The sequence below is a fragment of the Piliocolobus tephrosceles genome, chromosome 14 (assembly GCF_002776525.5).
Source record: "Piliocolobus tephrosceles isolate RC106 chromosome 14, ASM277652v3, whole genome shotgun sequence".
Taxonomy (NCBI): domain Eukaryota; kingdom Metazoa; phylum Chordata; class Mammalia; order Primates; family Cercopithecidae; genus Piliocolobus; species Piliocolobus tephrosceles.
Window position 1 is genome coordinate 37,362,953 of NC_045447.1, and position 18,719 is coordinate 37,381,671.

The following is an 18,719-nucleotide window of genomic DNA, read 5'->3' on the forward strand; positions in this document are numbered from 1 at the left end:
TTTAATTTTAAGAAGACCGTTTTTCATTACCCTCCCTGCCATGAACAGTAGTAGAACCCTTAGTATGTAATCAAGATCCTGAGGGGCTTCTAATTCCCCATCCCTGTTGAATGCTTCCCAATGACGATTTTTCCAACTCTCTGTTTTTATCATAACAAGCTTTGCTCAGAAACTTAATTTGGAAGGACAAAAGACAAATTCTCAGAATAAATTTTAAGAATAAATCTTAAGACTCCATCCTACCTACCATCATGAGTACTTATGGTCATCGTTTTCCTCCTGTAAACCTCTGTGGATTCCTCATGTTTTATTCTACATATATCAAAGTCCTTTAACTCTTTCAGAGTTGAAAGCGCAGCATAAATTCTTTCCTGTTACACATTTTTTGGTAGGTAGGGACAGGCCACACTTCTTTGTTTCATACAAGGACTTGAGATTTTACTGAGAAAGCCTTCCTCATTTCTCAATGCATATTATTGAATGTTTAGCAAGCTCTTAAAAACAATCCAATAGTTCCCAAAAGAAACATAGTTAATTCAACTCCACCAATATTTCTCGTGCCCCTAACATATATAAGACATTGTGCTACACATTATCCAGATGTCAGATGCTTGCTCTTGAGAACAACAGTTAACAAATGTATTCATTGGGAGACTTATTTCCACTTCAATTATATGATTAATAATTTGTAACTTTTCAAATAAGATTCTCTTCTTTCATGAAGTTTGTGAATTCCGAAAGTAGGAAACTTGTGATAGAAGTTACATAAGTGTGTTTAATGGCACAGATTTCACTCTTCACTGCACGAATCCACATTCAGAAGATACCGAAAAGTAATTAAGCCTTTAACACTGCACTACACACTTAGTCTTGATGTATGTATTGAAAATTATTCTGTACTTATTAGAAGTGTCTTCCTCAAGGGGCTGGAAGTTTAGGAAACTATGATGCATCCATCTTTCACATCACCCTTATAAAAACACCTGCACTCTGCTAAGACTTCTCTACCATTAATTTTAAAAGGAAGCAAAAGTAATTTATTCTCATTACTGCATATGAGATGAAACTTTAACAAATGAGATCTTAATAGCAATACCAAGAAATGGGAAGCCATAAAGGAGACTGCCTATAAGGCAGTAGACACACTTGACAAAAATCCTAAACCAAATGTATGATTGTGTTACTTCTGATATTTACACTAAGAACCATTTGCCCTCTGGTACTCTTAGCAAAAATTATTAGGAAATCAGTTGTAAGGAATTAATCGCTCCATTAGGCGGGAAGCATAGTTTTCCAAAGTATGGGAATTTTATCCCAGAAGTATGTGATATCACAGCGAAATTAAAGGATTAAGCCTCATAAGAAAGCAAAAGTACCCTATGTTAAAGTCTTTGGTCAATGCTTTCTAACTCTTCTTTTTCATATCTTTAAATACAGAATCCCCTTCACCTACAACTGAGTTTAGAAAATTCATTAAGTTCTGATGCTGATGTCACTGTCTCAATCCTGACCATGAACAACTGGTACAATTTTAGCTTGTTGCTGTGCCAGGAAGACTGGAACATCACCGACTTCCTCCTCCTTACCCAGAATGATTCCAAGTTCCACCTTGGTTCTATCATCAACATCACTGCTAACCTCCCCTCCACCCAGGACCTCTTGAGCTTCCTACAGATCCAGCTTGAGAGTATTAAGAACAGCACACCCACAGTGGTGATGTTTGGCTGTGACATGGAAAGTATCCGGCGGATTTTTGAAATTACAGCCCAGTTTGGGGTCATGGCCCCCGAACTTCGTTGGGTGCTGGGAGATTCCCAGAATGTGGAGGAACTGAGGACAGAAGGTCTGCCCTTAGGGCTCATTGCTCATGGGAAAACAACACAGTCTGTCTTTGAGTACTACGTGCAAGATGCTATGGAGCTGGTCGCAAGAGCTGTAGCCACAGCCACCATGATCCAGCCAGAACTTGCTCTCATTCCCAGCACAATGAACTGCATGGAGGTGGAAACTACAAATCTTACTTCAGGACAGTATTTATCAAGGTAGGATGCAAGGTCTCGGTTATATCCCTATTCATAGGGCTGTGACAGAGAGTAAAATTCCCCTATCTGACCTCGTTGCAGAAATCTTGACTCTGAGTAGCTTTAAACTTTGATAAGATTTCTTAGAGGATTTCTGGTTATATAGGCTGGTATTTCATGATATGCTATCTGTAATTTGATCTACAAACTTGTAAGTACATGGTACAGTGGGAGTGCTCAGTTCTGCTTTAAAACCTTGGTTTAGCGTCTTACTAGCTGCTGTGTTCTTGGAAAGTTATTTAAAAGTTCCAAGCCTCAGTTTTCTAACTAGCAAAATAGAATAATGAATAGCTTGGTATAGTATAATAAAGATACCATGAAATTTATATATGAAAAGTACCTAATACCATGCTTAGCTTATAGTAGATGCAAAATAAATGTTTCTTTTCCTGCCCACTCTTTTCCATATCAATAAAATTAATCAAATTTCTCTAAATCTATACAAAGAAAAAAATTAGTCAAGCAAGAAATGGACTTTTCTCTCTCCTCCCTGGCCTTGATGCTGAAGGCAGTGTAGAGTAGTAAAGGCAAAGACTCTTGAACTCAACTTCAGACTCTCTGAACTTGAAGTTTAGCTCTGCCACTTACTGCTTGAGTGACTTCATCAAGTTACTTAACTTCTCTGAGCCTTAATTTCCTGTGTTCTATGTTCCTTTATGTAAAATGGATATAACAGTAGATCCTATAACCCATAGAATCATTGTGATTGATGATTGATAGAGATAATACATGATAGATAGGTAGTAGACAAACAGGATACATTAGCAGAACTAAGAGTTCCATGAGAGTATTATATATATACATTTGTATAATATTAATTTGTTTATACATTCATAATTATATTTGTTTATTTTTAAATTAAATACCTTTCTGCTCCAGTTCCTCATATGATTCAGAAACTAGAATGAAAATGTCCATTTAAATTAGAGAGTAACGCATCATATGGAAATGGTTTTGGTGATCCCCAGGAAAAGGGGAATATCCTTAAAGAATATTTCATTAGGGCTTAGACTTTCTTCTGAAAAAGGATCACCTATGGTCAGAGAGGCCAAATCAGAAGATTATTATTTCTTCAGAAATGAAGTTTTCCCTGTAGACTAGGTCCTGTTTTTAGGTCATCCAGGAACAGTGGCATCTGACTATGTTGAGGACTATAAGGCAACTTCATAGCATCTTACCTTTAAAAAAGACATGATAAAAGGTCAAGGGGTACGAATAGTTGTACATTTAATTATATATATATATGTATAAATTGAGCACCTACTATGTACAAGGCAATATGCCAAATGCCATATGTAAGGGAAAAGTGAAAGACTGAACAGAACCTGTAAACTCCTTAAAGAATGTTGTTAATAAAATAAAATTATTCAAATATATTTACTACAAATCTATTAATAATAAAATTAGATGTTCTATCATCATCTGAACTTTCCACTTTTCCAATATTATATTTTAATTTCCACAAGATTAAAATCCATGCATATTTTATTTTATAGCCACTCTCCAGATTTAATCTACTGTTTGCACACTAGCACATAATTAAGGTTCAGAGTTGTATCTAAGACAAGAAACATTCTCCTTTACAACAAACATACAAGCAAAGCTTTGATTTATAATTTCAAATAGTCATTGTTTTGGAAGGACAGTCATAAACAGCAGCCAGGACAAACCACTTATGAAAACCACATTGAGTCGCTTAGCATCTTTCTGTCTCATGTAAAAAGGAGAATGCAAGAAAAAATGATTCCGTCTGAATCCTAAAATCATTTAGAAACTACAGAGAAGAATATTTGTTGATTTAAGTTGTATATACCTTAGGGTCTCATTTTACCAGATCAAACTGATCTTTCTGGCTCCTCAAGATTTAATTTATATTAAAATTACATTCTTCCTTCCACAAGGATCCCATGGCATTTTGCATATAAAACTATATAATGGTACTTGGCCCATTCTGTCATCATTATTTGTCTATGTGTCTGACTTCTGAGCTAGAATAGAAATTCTGTTAAGTGGAGACGCTGTTATTCAGCCTTATCCAATGCCTAGCATATAGTAGGCACTTAATAGATATTTATTGAAATTGACATAAAGGCGGGGTGCAGTGGCTCACGCCTGTAATCCCAGCACTTTGGGAGGCTGAGGTGGGCGGATCACGAGGTCAAGAGATCAGACCATCCTGGCCAACATGGTGAAACCCCGTCTCTACTAAAAATACAGATATATATATATATATAAAATCTGGGCATGCTGGCATGCGGCTGTAGTGCCAGTAGGAGCATTGCTTCAACCTGGGAGGCAGAAGTTGCAGTGAGCCGAGATCACGCCACTGCACTCCAGCCTGGCGAGACTTCACCAACAAAAAAAAAAAAAGGAAGAAGGAAGGGGAGGGGATTGACATAGAAAGAAAGAAAAGTAACTTTCTGTTATATTTACATCCTACATCATCTGTTGCTGTTGAAGAAAATGGGTAGTTGGTAGATATTGTCTAAATTAAATACTTTTTTTTTTTTTTTTTTTTGAGACGGAGTCTTGCTCTGTCGCCCGAGCTGGAGTGCAGTGGCCAGATCTCAGCTCACTGCAAGCTCCGCCTCCCGGGTTTACGCCATTCTCCTGCCTCAGCCTCCCGAGTAGCTGGGACTACAGGCGCCCGCCACCTCGCCCGGCTAGTTTTTTGTATTTTTAGTAGAGACGGGGTTTCACCGTGTTAGCCAGGATGGTCTCGATCTCCTGACCTCGTGATCCGCCCGTCTCGGCCTCCCAAAGTGCTGGGATTACAGGCTTGAGCCACCGCGCCCGGCCAATTAAATACTTTTTTAATGTACATAAATACTTACTGGATGATTTCTGTTTGGTTTTCTTTCTCTCTCACTCGTTCACTCTCACTCTCCTCTCTCTCTCTCTTTCTCTCTCTCTCCTTATGGTGGGATGTTAGGTTAGGTTAGTATATAACCTCTGCCCTCGTGGCTATTTATTCCACAAACTTTGAAGCTATAAAAGAAGATTGTGAGGTTTGAAGCCCAGCAGTAATTTACAACGGGTCAGTGACAATATTTTCATCAAGATGAATGTGTTTGAGAAATGAACCCAAAGAACTTCAGGAAGTATGCCTGAGACTTTTTAAACTCCTGAGGGATACAGGCAAAGAGAAAGTTTGAAAAGTGTTCAGGAACAAGTCAAGGGAAATGAGCAAAACCCAAGAAGGAGACTTTATAATGAATAACTGAAAAGCTGCCTTAAGTCATAAAACATCTGTGGATTTTCCATCATCCTTATTTATTTTGTTTAATACAGTCTTTTAGAAAGTTAGTTATTTTCAGTCCATAAGTCATATCTACATACAGTAATTTTCTTAATTGTTCTTAAATTTTGTAAGGCTGACCCCACTTCTTCACTGCATAATGAAAGTTGGGAGGATAATGAGCCATGAATAGCGGATGTCAGAGGTATGCAAGTTTTCATTTCTCACACAGTCATTTTCAGTTTGGGCTGACAGAACTGTTAACATCTTGAAATGTTAATGAAATCACCAAAAACATGGCATTTTCAGCTAGGCTTTTAGATTAGAAAAGTCATTTCTCATGGCAGACTACATAAACGTAATTACAGGTATTAGAGATTTCACTCTTCCTAGGTCTCCACATGCCAGAGCAAATGTCCATCATAACTAAATGCAGACAAAACATTCAGGGACCAAGTTCATAGCATGATCTTCAACAATCTTCAACAATATATTTACAAGTTTTTTTTTTTTTTTTTTTGAGACGGAGTCTTGCTCTGTTGCCCAGGCTGGAGTGCAGTGGCATGCTATCTCAGCTCACTGCAAGCTCCATCTTCCTGGTTCACACCGTTCTCCTGCCTCAGCCTCCCGAGTAGCTGGGACTACAGGCGCCCACCACCACACCCGGCTAATTTTTTGTATTTTAATAGAGACAGGGTTTCACCATGTTAGCCAGGATGGTCTTGATCTCCTCACCTCGTGATCTGCCTGCCTTGGCCTCCCAAAGTGCTGGGATTACAGGCGTGAGCCACCACGCCTGGCTACAAGTTGTTTTTTTAAATGTTAGTTATTTGGAGCAATTACTGGTGGAATATTATTTTGAGAATACCTTTATAAGTACATATGAATGGATGTTTTTGCTCAGCCAGTGACCATGTGTTGAACTACAGTGAGGTAGACAAAATGAAGACTTGAATTCTGATGCTTAGGAGCTGACAGTCTAGTGAATGAGGTCAAAATGTAAGTAAATGGTTATAAAACAATGGGATGTGTGATTTATAAGAACAGAGATATATTTGGATATACAGAGGGAAATAATTAACTCTTCTCAGAGACTTGGTGATGAGGGAAAAACACTGGAATTGGATCCTGTAAATGAAAGGGGGTTTTTAGGTTTGGAATAAATTCACAGACAAAGAAAACTGCATAAGCAAATTCACCAAGACCTGAAAGATAAATTTAGTATGGCTGGAGCGTTAATTGCATATGAAAAGGATTCGAGATGATTCTGGAAAAGTAGTGAACTTGATAATATACCACATAGAGCTTGTATGCCAAGCTAAGGCATTTGCATTTTATATGCAGAGCGGATGTCAGCTGAAAGGCAGAACATTAGCCCTGACATATTTATAAAAATCATAATCCTGTAACAAATTAACCAAATAAAGTAATATAGTATAAAAGCCTTGTAAGTAATTTTTTTAAAACATTAGGATATAAGCATTGTTTTTATTTCTCAAAATTGGTTTTAGCCTTGCCCACATTTACTCCCTTGCTACATTTCAAACATCGGACTCTGGGGAAAGTGAATAGGACTTTGAGAATTTATCTGCTGTTTCCAGGATTACGATTTGCCCATGCTTGCCTAAAGGCCCTGAGTGCTAATAAATTCATTGTTCCTGCAGAGAAAGCTCCACGGGTTGGTCATAATCTGGTCACAAGCACTTATCTTTTCTTTAAGAATTCCAAGAGTCTGGACACTGACAGACCCCTTGTTCCTCTTGGCCTAAGAAGTCCTTGACTCTTTGACTAGTTAGTCATAGTTCTGATAGTTTATTCTAGCTTCTAATTGGGATGTAGAATCCTCCCTTTCTTCTTTGAACAGCTTCTGCAGTTCTGTTCTGTATCCCGTGAGAATTGAATCAAGTAGGCAGTGATTAATTCATTCCTTTCTTCACATATATTTGCTGAAGTTAACTAATATGAGGTCAAACCCTTGTCTGGAGACACAAGGAATAGAAGGCAGGAGGCCGTGCTGTCAGGAAGCTAGCAACCCCCTTCTGTTCTTCCACCAGGAGAAGACATACTCATCTAATTATTCACAGTTTTATCCATTTTCCTTGACTTGGCTGTTTGGTTATTATTCTTCACTGGTATAACACCCTTTATACCGGTGATTATACTCTGCTGGTGCTAGCATTTCTAGGCCTCCCTCCTCAGTTGACCCTGAATTATGATTCAACACACTAGAGACTCTTTTCCCTCCAAACTATGTTTATCTTTATGCTTACACAGTCAAGCAATATCAATACTCACTGGCCTTTTATTAATAATAAATGTTTTAATTATTGATTCTGCATATATTAAGAACCTATTATGCGCCAGGCATTGTGAAGAATTAAAAAATTTTCAAAAAAAATGATTCAAACAAATATCCATTCAAAAAACCCAACATATAAATTGATAATTGTCACAATTCATTCCTGAACATTAGCAGAGTTCCAGAAGAACTTGAGGCTGAATGTTATAATTCTAATTCTGGATATTCTGTCCACTGTCACTATAACTTAGTGGCATTGTGACCATGTTAAAGTTATTTAAATGACATAAACTTTAATTTCCTTAACTATAAGAATATCTGTCTCAAAAAGTTAAGTAGTTTGCCTAAGGTCATTCAGCTAGTACTTAGTAGGGGAAGATTTAAACCAGTTTATCTAAATCCATATTCCAGGCTCTTTCAGAATTAGTATAAGTCTTCCTTAATTGGGTTCCTATTACTTTTTAATTTATGTTCTTTCAGTCTGAAGCTATATAAATCACATTTGCATATAGTAATTTTCTTAATTATACTTAAGTTTGTATAAGCATTCTTGTCCTGAGGACCTCTACCAAGACAAACTGGTTAACCCACATATTTCAACATGTACTTAAAAGAAACGCAGTTGCATTAAACATGGAAGCCAGGGGTTGGAGGCTGCTTAACACTAGCTCCCTGGAAGCTCGAAAAGAACACATTGCTTATGGCTGATCCAGTATATCCAACTATTACTCCTAGGTTAACTTTCTCTGCTAGACCTACTAAGGTGTTGATACTTCTAGAAAAGACATGTTTTGGTTCATGAATCTCAGGGATCAACACTTAAGGTCTGTATGTTCAGATGTTTTCAACAGGAACCCTTGTCAGTGGAATCATTTGGCTGAAAGCCTTTGAAATTGCCTCTGCCTCCAGGTCACTTAAATCATGCCAAGAGATGAGTCTAAAATTTTCCCTAAGTCACCAGGGGCCGGGGGCGGGGGGTTGGCTCACATAAGGGACACTGGAAAATGTGTATTCCCTCAAGACTCTATTTTGATGAATATAGCTCAAATTTACTTAACCTAGGATTCAGCAGATTTTAAACTGTGGAATGTTTCCCAATTAGGAGAGCTTCCAAGCTTTTATGTGCCCGAGAAAGAACTGTATTCTTTGCTGACTTTTTCACTTTATATGCATCTACTGTAAAATCTGGAAATCTGCCAAAAAGTTTGCAACTATGCAGAGCAATACTGAAACTCTACTCTGATTTTCAGATTTATCTCTCAAGACCGCTTCAATCTGCATACCCTACAATCCTTAGGATAGATGTATGACTGGTAAATACTGCATAATGTCTTATTGCCAGGGCTATGCCAAGGCAATACTTGAAGGGACATCATCACCTTGGCTAGCACTGGGGCCAGCTCCAAAGAGCCAGAATGAATTGAGTTGTGATGCTACACAATGTGACCAGGAACAGTTCAAGGGCTAGGCAGAGATCATAATTGTATAGAAGAGTCAAGGTTCATACCAAAAAGCAAAAGGTAAGGACAATGATGTAGGGGTATGGAATAAGTCAAACTGTTAGGTAACATATCAGAGAAGAAAACACAAAGAGAAAAAAGTGCCAGCTTGCCAGTTACAACACATGGAAGCAAGAAAAAGAGATTACCATGTCTGTGTGTGTGACTTCTTGATGTAGCAAGCCCCTCATACACACCAAGAGTAACACAGCACAAAACATGTATTAAATTATGACCCCACCACATAGATTAGTATTGTTCTCTTCTTGGTGAAAACTTCAAGAAAGGTAGGAACTCTCCTTCCACTGTACAGTTTCACCTATAAGTAACTGAATTTTGCAGATATTGATAAAACATAGACCCAAATGATTCAGATATGTGTATATATATGTTTAATATATTACTAAATTGCTGTTGACCATTAACTGATAGAAATCATTTTTAAAAGATGAGCCTTGTATGCAATTTTAAAAGATGACATAATCAGGAATTATAGTGTGCAGGGCCTTCTGTTCTGAGGATGGAAATTTAGCAATTTCCAAACCCTATTAAACTCCTTCTCATCAGAGAGGTTCCCCATTTAACTAACTTCAATTTTTTATACTCTCCATTATTCAGGAAGAAAATGTATTGAAAGTTTAATCCTTCAAACAATTTGTAAATTACAAATGCAAATGTTTCCTGATTTAGTGAGCCCCATTCTTCTGGCAAAGTGATGAAGACCACTCTAAGAGATACATGTCTGATTTGAGCAGAAGACATGTGTTTAATTGCATTTACCCCAAAACATTACTGAGCAGTTACCCTGGCCAAGCACTGTGTTGTGCCTAAGACTCAAAGATGACTCAGTGAGGTAGGTACTTAGATAAACACTGAAGCCTCTTTTAGCTTGACAGCCTGCAGTGTTATAAAGCAGAGTAGTGGAGAAGCGAGAACAGCAATTCTGTAGAAGATACTGCTCTCCAAATCTGGAGGTCCAAATCCATGCCCTTGAGGACCTTGTAGTCTAAAATGTCAAAGATGAGATAAATAAACTGCCAAATTCTTATACTTTAGGATAGTAAGAGGACAGTCAAGGAGTCATTTTACATGTAAGCTCAAGAAATCACCCACATTTAATGCTTAATTTGGAGATCTGTCCCATATATGGAGAAGAAAATCAAACAGAATTGGACCACAGGTAAGCTCTGCGGCTTAAATGGACAAACTCATGTTATCATAAAAGGAAGGCAGATACCACAGGGCTTGACTTTGGTAAAACAAGCCACAAAATGAAAGCTGAACTGGTAACAACTCACCATCAGGTACAGAAAGTTTCCCTAGGGACGTAAGAAAAGGAAAAAATGGTAAAAGAGGCATAAAAATGTAAAGGGAAGTAAACAGATGGATCTCGGAAGGGAGCGGGAAGGGCGACAAACAGTAAATTAACTAACGACGGTCAAAGAGCTGCTTTAAGACAAGATCTCCCATTAACAGGACAGAATATTTGTATTCACACTATACAAAGACCACTATAAAGAAAAGTGGGAGAGGGAGGGAGAGAGAAAAACATAAAATTCAGAAAAAATAAAATAAGAGAAAGGGTATTACAGAAATAATGAGCTAACTGTAGATTAACCCACATGCCAGAAACAGTGAGAATACTGGAGGGAGGGGAGCCAGAGGAAGAGATGTACAATGAGAATAATTTAGGAAATCAGAGAGTTTAGGGGAAAGCCCTGAAAAATTAAGAAATATACACATGGAAAAATGCAAATGTAGACTATGTATAGTAAATATTTCAGATAACTGGAGGTCTGTGGACATTGTGAAATATCAAAATTGGCTGTAAGAGCTCTTAAAGACAATCCAAAGAGAGAATAACTTAAGGCTCTTGAATGAAAAACAGCAGGAAAAAAAAGACTACATAAGTGTGAACTTGTGACAAATGCAAAAGTGTAGAACTCTGGAGAATGTGAGTTTTTAATGAGAAGATTCATCATAGACATGAATCACATTAAGAAAAGATAGGATTACTGAACATCTATCTCAAGTGTCTCCTTCTCCCAGAAAAAAAAAAAAAAAGGAAAAGGGGAAGGTTTAAGAATATTCCTTCGTCTTATATGAAAAGGACTTTATTGAGTTGGGTTTTCTACTACATGCCAATAGTTGGTAGATCTAAAGCTAAATTAAAAGTAACCAGGAAGCAAATATTTAAATTCCATGTATAGGAACAAGTAATCCTGACAAGTAAACTCAGTAAACCTAACAAGAATTAGGTGATGCTGGTAGGAAGGGAGTTTGAGGGAATGTTACTAGTAATAATATTCTTAAAGATTCCTAATCAGGCAAAAGCAAAAAATCAAAATGAAGTTGTCACAGAAAAAAAAATTGATAGACCTTTATGCAGCATGAGCAAATCCCTTATTCCTCAGGGGAAAAATATCAAATATGATGAGATGATCATGGGAAAAGAAATTCAGCTTAGTTTTCAAGATATAAGAGAAAGAGGATATTGATATGTTTAATGATACAAAGACAGTTCCCCGGGGAAAATGAATTTTAAGGCCTTGGAGTACAAAATAGATATTCACATAGACAGATATGATTAATGGAAGGCAATGAATAGGGGGAAAAAGAAAATGTAATAGGGCAATTTAAGAGAAACAGAAAAAGAGAGGTAGATATACAAAGAGACAAGTTGATGAGTGAAAAATGATTGAAGTAGAAATAAATATATATGATCTATAAATAACTAGGTCATGAAAGAAGACACATGAGGATGAGGAGGCATTTAAACAACACAAAAGTAGATTAATATGTAGCCAGAAATGAAGGCTGAAAACAATGGAATTATTTCAGAGCTATTTCCACAACAAGAAAAAATACAAATTCAGAATAAACACAAAAACATAATACTAATAAAACGTAACGTGTCAGATAAGACAAGAAAAATCATGGTGGCAACAATTCTTAAAATCTCTAAGAAAAGGGCAACATTATTTGTAGTGGAAGATTTTAATTTAACTTTAGCAAATTTTAGAGCAAGTTACAAAAAGTAAAAATAGCACCTGACTAATGTAATTAATACATTAAAATAATTAATGTATTAACTGCAGTTAACATTTCACAGAGAATGTAAACCCATTTTGATTAGTACATAGAATATTTACCCAAAATGACAGTATTTCAGCATCCAACACAGGCTATAAACTTAAGCAGCAGATTTTTATATTGAAAAATACAATAAATCAAAGCTCAAACCATTTAAAAATTTTTTTAAAACCCTCCTATGTCAACATTGTGCCCGGTCTAAATCCTACACGTATTACCTATTTATCATATGTATTCTGTCTCCTTCAATAGAATATAAGCTGCATAGATTGTGGTCTCGCTTCACTACTACATCCCCAGCACCTAGGACAGTGCCTGGCACATAGTGAATATTGTGGAAGAAATAGATGATTGAATGTGTGATGTGTTGCTCATGTTATGATGAATAAATAAGAAAATACTTTAATTAGGATGTCAACATTTTGCATGCAAATATGGCTTCAAAAATATATCTTAAATATATTAAATATTGATCTTGCTTATACTGTGAACTCTCTCAAAAACATTTTCTAAGTAATTTGCAAAGTGCAGATTTTATCTCAGCTGTTATGCAAATCAATACATATTCTTAATTAGTGACATATCAGGAGATTTTAATAAAGAAAAATTCATTAGTGAGCCTCATTCTTTTAAGGAGAATGGTATCTTGGGAGGTTTGTTGATAAAAATGATGAATACCTGAACTACTTTGTTAAACAATCACTAAACAAGGTTCTCACTCATCGAGTTAGATCCAGGCCCTTATCAAACCATGGCAAAGATATTGTAAGTGGTCTCTTAGTCACCATTACTCTTTCCTATATGTGCATTTTACTTGCCTCCAGACCAATATTAACTAATGTAGATCTCTGTTAAAGTCATTATGCTACTCAGTAATCTTCATGGTTCCCCTTTTCCTACTAAAATAAAATCCAATCTCATAAAACAGGTACACGAGGCCTCTATAGTCTAATTTGAACCTGCTTTCCCTGTGTTATTTTCTAATATTTTTCTACCCACTCTCCAATCAGATTATTATGCTTACCACCTCCTCTTACATTTTCTACCTCCTTATCTTTCTTCATAACATTCCTGACTCTGGAAGTTTTGTTTAGAGTTCATATCCAGGCTGGAACAGTTATCTGATCAGCACAGAGAATGGCAGTATTATTGTTCCCTTTGATCCAGGCTCTAAATTTTTATTAAAGGAACTTAAGGTTACTATTTTATACCCATATTGCTCTATGGGCTTACATTGAGTTTATATTCAGCTAAATACTAACAGATCTTATTTATATGACCTTCTGTCAAGCGGAGTTTCACGCATTCTTAGTAAAGTTTGCAACCCTGTGCATTTGGCCCTCTTAAATCACTGCTTTCCTTTTCGAAGACAAAATATCTCTTGATTATACCATCTCCTCTCCATTTCTGCTACTGCCTTAGCCCTTACCACCTTAAGCCCTTTATGAAACTAGCAGAGAGACAGTAAGAGAGAAAGCAAAAGAAAGAAAGAAAAAACATTGTTCCTCACATGTGGAATTATGTTCAGTCCCCTCCTCCTTCCAAACTATGTCCTATATAACTAGCATGGAAAAAAATCATTCTAAAATTAAATCTAATGATCATGTCTCCCCCCAGGCAAATTCCCCTCAGTGGCAACCCATTGTCTCACCATAGCCTCAGATCTGATGTAATTCATTTCCCGTCCTCATCTTCCTCCTTATTTTTCCTTTTTCTTTTTTTTTTTTTTTTTATTATACTTTAAGTTCTAGGGTACATGTGCACAACGTGCAGGTTTGTTACATATGTATACTTGTGCCATGTTGGTGTGCTGCACCCATCAACTCGTCAGCACCCATCAACTCGTCATTTACATCAGACATAACTCCCAATGCCATCCCTCCCCTCTCCCCCCTCCCTACAGTAGGCCCCGGTGTGTGATGTTCCCCTTCCTCCTCCTTATTTTTCATCTCTTATCGTCAAACAGCTCACACTCTCTGTCTCTGGCCTTTGTATTTGTATCTCCTTGAGATGATAACATCATTTCCTAGCTTCTCTTCCTGGCTTAGTGTAATTCCTTCTTCAAGACTCAGCTCTGGCACTTCCTCCTCTATGAAGCTTTCCTTGGCACCCTATAGTAGAACGTACAGGTGCACTTGCTCTCTGTTCCAGTGGCACCAGATTTACCTCTATCATGATGCTCATTATGCGGGTCTGAATTGCCTGCTCACTTTATCTCTCCCCAGAATTAGACTTTGAGCTTCTTGGGCTCCTTGAGACCAGTGAGTTTGTCTTTCATCCCTGTAACTCTAGTGTTGGAACAGTGTCTAGGAGTTTGTCAGTTTATGGTGCCAGTAAAACTATTCCTGATTTTTCTTCTTGTTTATCCAAGAAGAGTAAAGGGCAAGATAAAAAAGGAATGTGATAGAATTCAATTTAAGCAAAATCAGGATTTCAGCCTTTTGATATTTAACTAATATAGTGAGCATTTAAATTTTGCTATGCATTGTCACTCCATTAGAACAGGTGACTACAACTAAAGCTTTCATGAGATTATTTTGATTCACCCTTATCGTAAGACTAAAAATGAAACAGGCACAAATAATCTGTCATAAATGGTGATTCTCTGGGACCCAATTTTTTGGAGCCAATAGTGAAACAAGCATTGGGTTTTCTGGTTTGGGAAACTGGAGACATTCAGGTCCCTATTGATTTGCCTTCTTTGGAAAATGACTGGCTCAAAGACAACTAGGCCTTGTCCCTCTATCATGGACATCTTAAATGTTATTTAATACCAATAATCAGGAGTAGGTTTTACTGGAATGACGGAGTTGTGTAATCTCTGGAAATTTTCTGGAGATTTCTAGTGCCTTTTTCTGAGATGGTTTAAGTATATATTTAGTCAAAGTAGTCTCTCAAGGGTCCATCCAGTTAAGAATCTATAATCATTAAGCCTCAAACATTCTTAAAATAACCAAGTATTCCTCTTTCCACAACTTCCTCTTTACTTTCCTGATCAGTAAATTGACCAGAAGAAATTAACCTACTTACTACTAACAGTCTATTTCCTATATCAGCAAGTGTGTGTATGTGTGTGTTTTAACAAATCTAAAAGTAGATTTCTTATAAACAAGTATATCAGCTTTCCCTTATAGTACCTAGGTAATTATCCATTGATTAATCTGTATAGTTTAAAGATTTGGCTCCTTCTCTAAAGAAGCAGAAAACTATTTCAAAGTCTAAGATAGCTGAGACTTCATTACTTGTTGCAAAATAGAATTTAAGTGGTAGAGTCCGACTGGGGAGTACTAGCATGAATAATTACCATTACAATCACTGCATTTATTGATAGTAGCATCTTCAAATGTGATTTACGTTTATATCTCTAATGAAAATTAGTACGTACTTCACACTTTCTGATTTTTCTATGTCCCTTCTGTGGTAACATAATGTCTTATTACTTCTATTTGCATTTGTAAATTATGGAGTAATATTTGTGACAGGCAATGGGTGAATGTGTTTTGCTAAGAGCCTACACTTATATCATCTGATTTTTCAAAATACTGTGTTCCACTCTACATTTCAATTTAATTTCTTTTAATTTGAAATGTATCTTGAATAACTGCCATGGATTTATCATAATGCAATACTTTGTGTTTCCAACTTTTAAAATTTTATTAAAATTCTTGGAGAAAGTAACCTGGAGACAGCCTTGACTGAAAAAAACTTGAATGACATTAAGTCAGAGCTATCATATCTAGAATATTTGTTTCATGTTAGATGTAGCATGTGCTTTACACAAATTATTTCCAACTCTTATAATGAAGGAAGTATTTTCTTTTCTCTATTTTGCTGGTGACAAAACTAAAGTATAGAGTTAAGTAAATTGTTCAAGGGCAATGTTAGCAGGTGGCTAGGCCAATATTGAAATGGGGGTGGATCTGATGCCAAAGCCTGGGCTTTTATTCCAACACAAGGCTGTCATTAAGATGCCACAAGCTTATATGTTACCACTTATTGTCTAATCTTTCCAGACTCAAGAAAGACAGAGGCTATGACCAAGCCATATTAGTCTAGTTTTCTGTCTAGTCCATATCAGAACATATACTGTAAGTGCCCTAGTTCACAGGGTTAGGAATCAGTATATTATTTAGTTGGTAATTTTCCTTTCTTTGGCTTCTGGCATAAGCTCTCTCTAGAGCCAGGGTCAATTGTTTCTCTCTAATGACTTGGAGGGAGGCTAGCCTGAGGCTATCCTTAAAACTGCAGTTGATTTATCATCTTTTTCTTTGTTCCATGGATGAGATCCAACATGCAGCTTCAACTAGCCTCATGGGGACAGATACGTTAATTGATTTCATTCTACAAGAAGAAATATTGGTAACAAGATTTGGCTATTTTCTGATGCTATGCATGCAGTGTTTAAGCAATTATTAAAGTAGATGCACACTTTTTAATCTGATTCCCTGTGCCAAATATCTAGATAGATACATAGATACATAGAAGATGTAGTTACAATTGAACATAGTCAACAATAGAAGTAGGATATGTTAAAGGTGCTGAAAACCTCCATAGCTTGAAAAGTTGTGAGAATATGCAATTAACAGTTTACAACAGAAAATGGTTAACACATCTCTTAACTAGGAATTAAAACATTTGGAGTAAGAATAAGAGTCAAGCACCTGGCTGGAATACTAGAACCTGAGAGTGAAATCTCATTTACTTAATGCAGTAGGACTTTACTCCTATAATAGAGAATGAGTCCAGCTTATTAACATCAAAAGAAATTATAGGCACTATCTTTTTAAATAAAAATTCAAATTTATTTTTATTAAGACAGGGAAGCAAAGATGAACACTGCTTCCTATCTTCGGCCTCACTTCTGTTTCTTAGTTTTTGCCTTTGTTCCTCTTTCCCAGGTTTCTAGCCAATACCACTTTCAGAGGCCTCAGTGGTTCCATCAGAGTAAAAGGTTCCACCATCATCAGCTCAGAAAACAACTTTTTCATCTGGAATCTTCAACATGACCCCATGGGAAAGCCAATGTGGACGCGCTTGGGCAGCTGGCAGGGGGGAAAGATTGTCATGGACTATGGAATATGGCCAGAGCAGGCCCAGAGACACAAAACCCACTTCCAACATCCAAGTAAGCTACACTTGAGAGTAGTTACCCTGATTGAGCATCCTTTTGTCTTCACAAGGGAGGTAGATGATGAAGGCTTGTGCCCTGCTGGCCAACTCTGTCTCGACCCCATGACTAATGACGCTTCCACACTGGACAGTCTTTTTAGCAGCCTCCATAGCAGTAATGATACAGTGCCCATTAAATTCAAGAAGTGCTGCTATGGATATTGCATTGATCTGCTGGAAAAGATAGCAGAAGACATGAACTTTGACTTCGACCTCTATATTGTAGGGGATGGAAAGTATGGAGCCTGGAAAAATGGGCACTGGACTGGGCTAGTGGGTGATCTCCTGAGTGGGACTGCCCACATGGCAGTCACTTCCTTTAGCATCAATACTGCACGGAGCCAGGTGATAGATTTCACCAGCCCTTTCTTCTCTACCAGCTTGGGCATCTTAGTGAGGACCCAAGATACAGCAGCTCCCATTGGAGCCTTCATGTGGCCACTCCACTGGACAATGTGGCTGGGGATTTTTGTGGCTCTGCACATCACTGCCATCTTCCTCACTCTGTATGAATGGAAGAGTCCATTTGGTTTGACTCCCAAGGGGCGAAATAGAAGTAAAGTCTTCTCCTTTTCTTCAGCCTTGAACGTCTGTTATGCCCTCTTGTTTGGCAGAACAGTGGCCATCAAACCTCCAAAATGTTGGACTGGAAGGTTTCTAATGAACCTTTGGGCCATTTTCTGTATGTTTTGCCTTTCCACATACACGGCAAACTTGGCTGCTGTCATGGTAGGTGAGAAGATCTACGAAGAGCTTTCTGGAATACATGATCCCAAGGTAATACTTCCTTTTACTTCAGCTTTCTTGATTGTCCATTATAATTCCATGTGTTGTATCTTCTGCTATAGTATGCTTATGTTCTTCCATCTAACACAAGAATATTATCTCAGCCAAGTATAGAGGCTAGTTCAAAAGTCTGTTGCCTGGTTGAACTAAATATTTCATTGTTTGTTTCATAAATGAAACAAAAAGACTGAGAAGTTTCAGGGGGTGTCTTTTCTAGAGTAGGTCTTTCTGATAGAAATATCTATTAATGCATCTTTTCCTTGTATTATTTGACCATCTGATAGCACACCTATCAGGGAATGGTCTTATAAGGTATTTTCACCCAAAGCACACCTTAAAAACTGATTAATTACTTATCTTGGGAATTAATAAATTAGAAGATCCATATTTTAAATAGCAAAGAATCTTTTTCATCATTAAAACATGATACAATGGAAATTATTAAATTTTATTATAAGCACCAAAGTCAACTGCTAGGGAACTCACTGAGTATAGAACAAGCAGCATCGGACTAACTGAGACGGCAGAATTAGCTAAGGTCTATAGAATAAGGA

General features: G+C 37.1%; 1 protein-coding gene across 1 annotated transcript in view; it reads left to right on the forward strand.

The window, feature by feature from the left end:
• GRIN3A (glutamate ionotropic receptor NMDA type subunit 3A) overlaps positions 1–18,719 on the forward strand; it is a 165,601-nt gene that overhangs the window by 49,250 nt on the left and 97,632 nt on the right. Inside the window, exons 2-3 of the mRNA XM_023202520.2 lie at positions 1,438–2,042; positions 17,109–18,156. Of these exons, the coding sequence (XP_023058288.2) occupies positions 1,438–2,042; positions 17,109–18,156 (1,653 nt within the window). The remainder of the gene's footprint in view (positions 1–1,437; positions 2,043–17,108; positions 18,157–18,719) is intronic.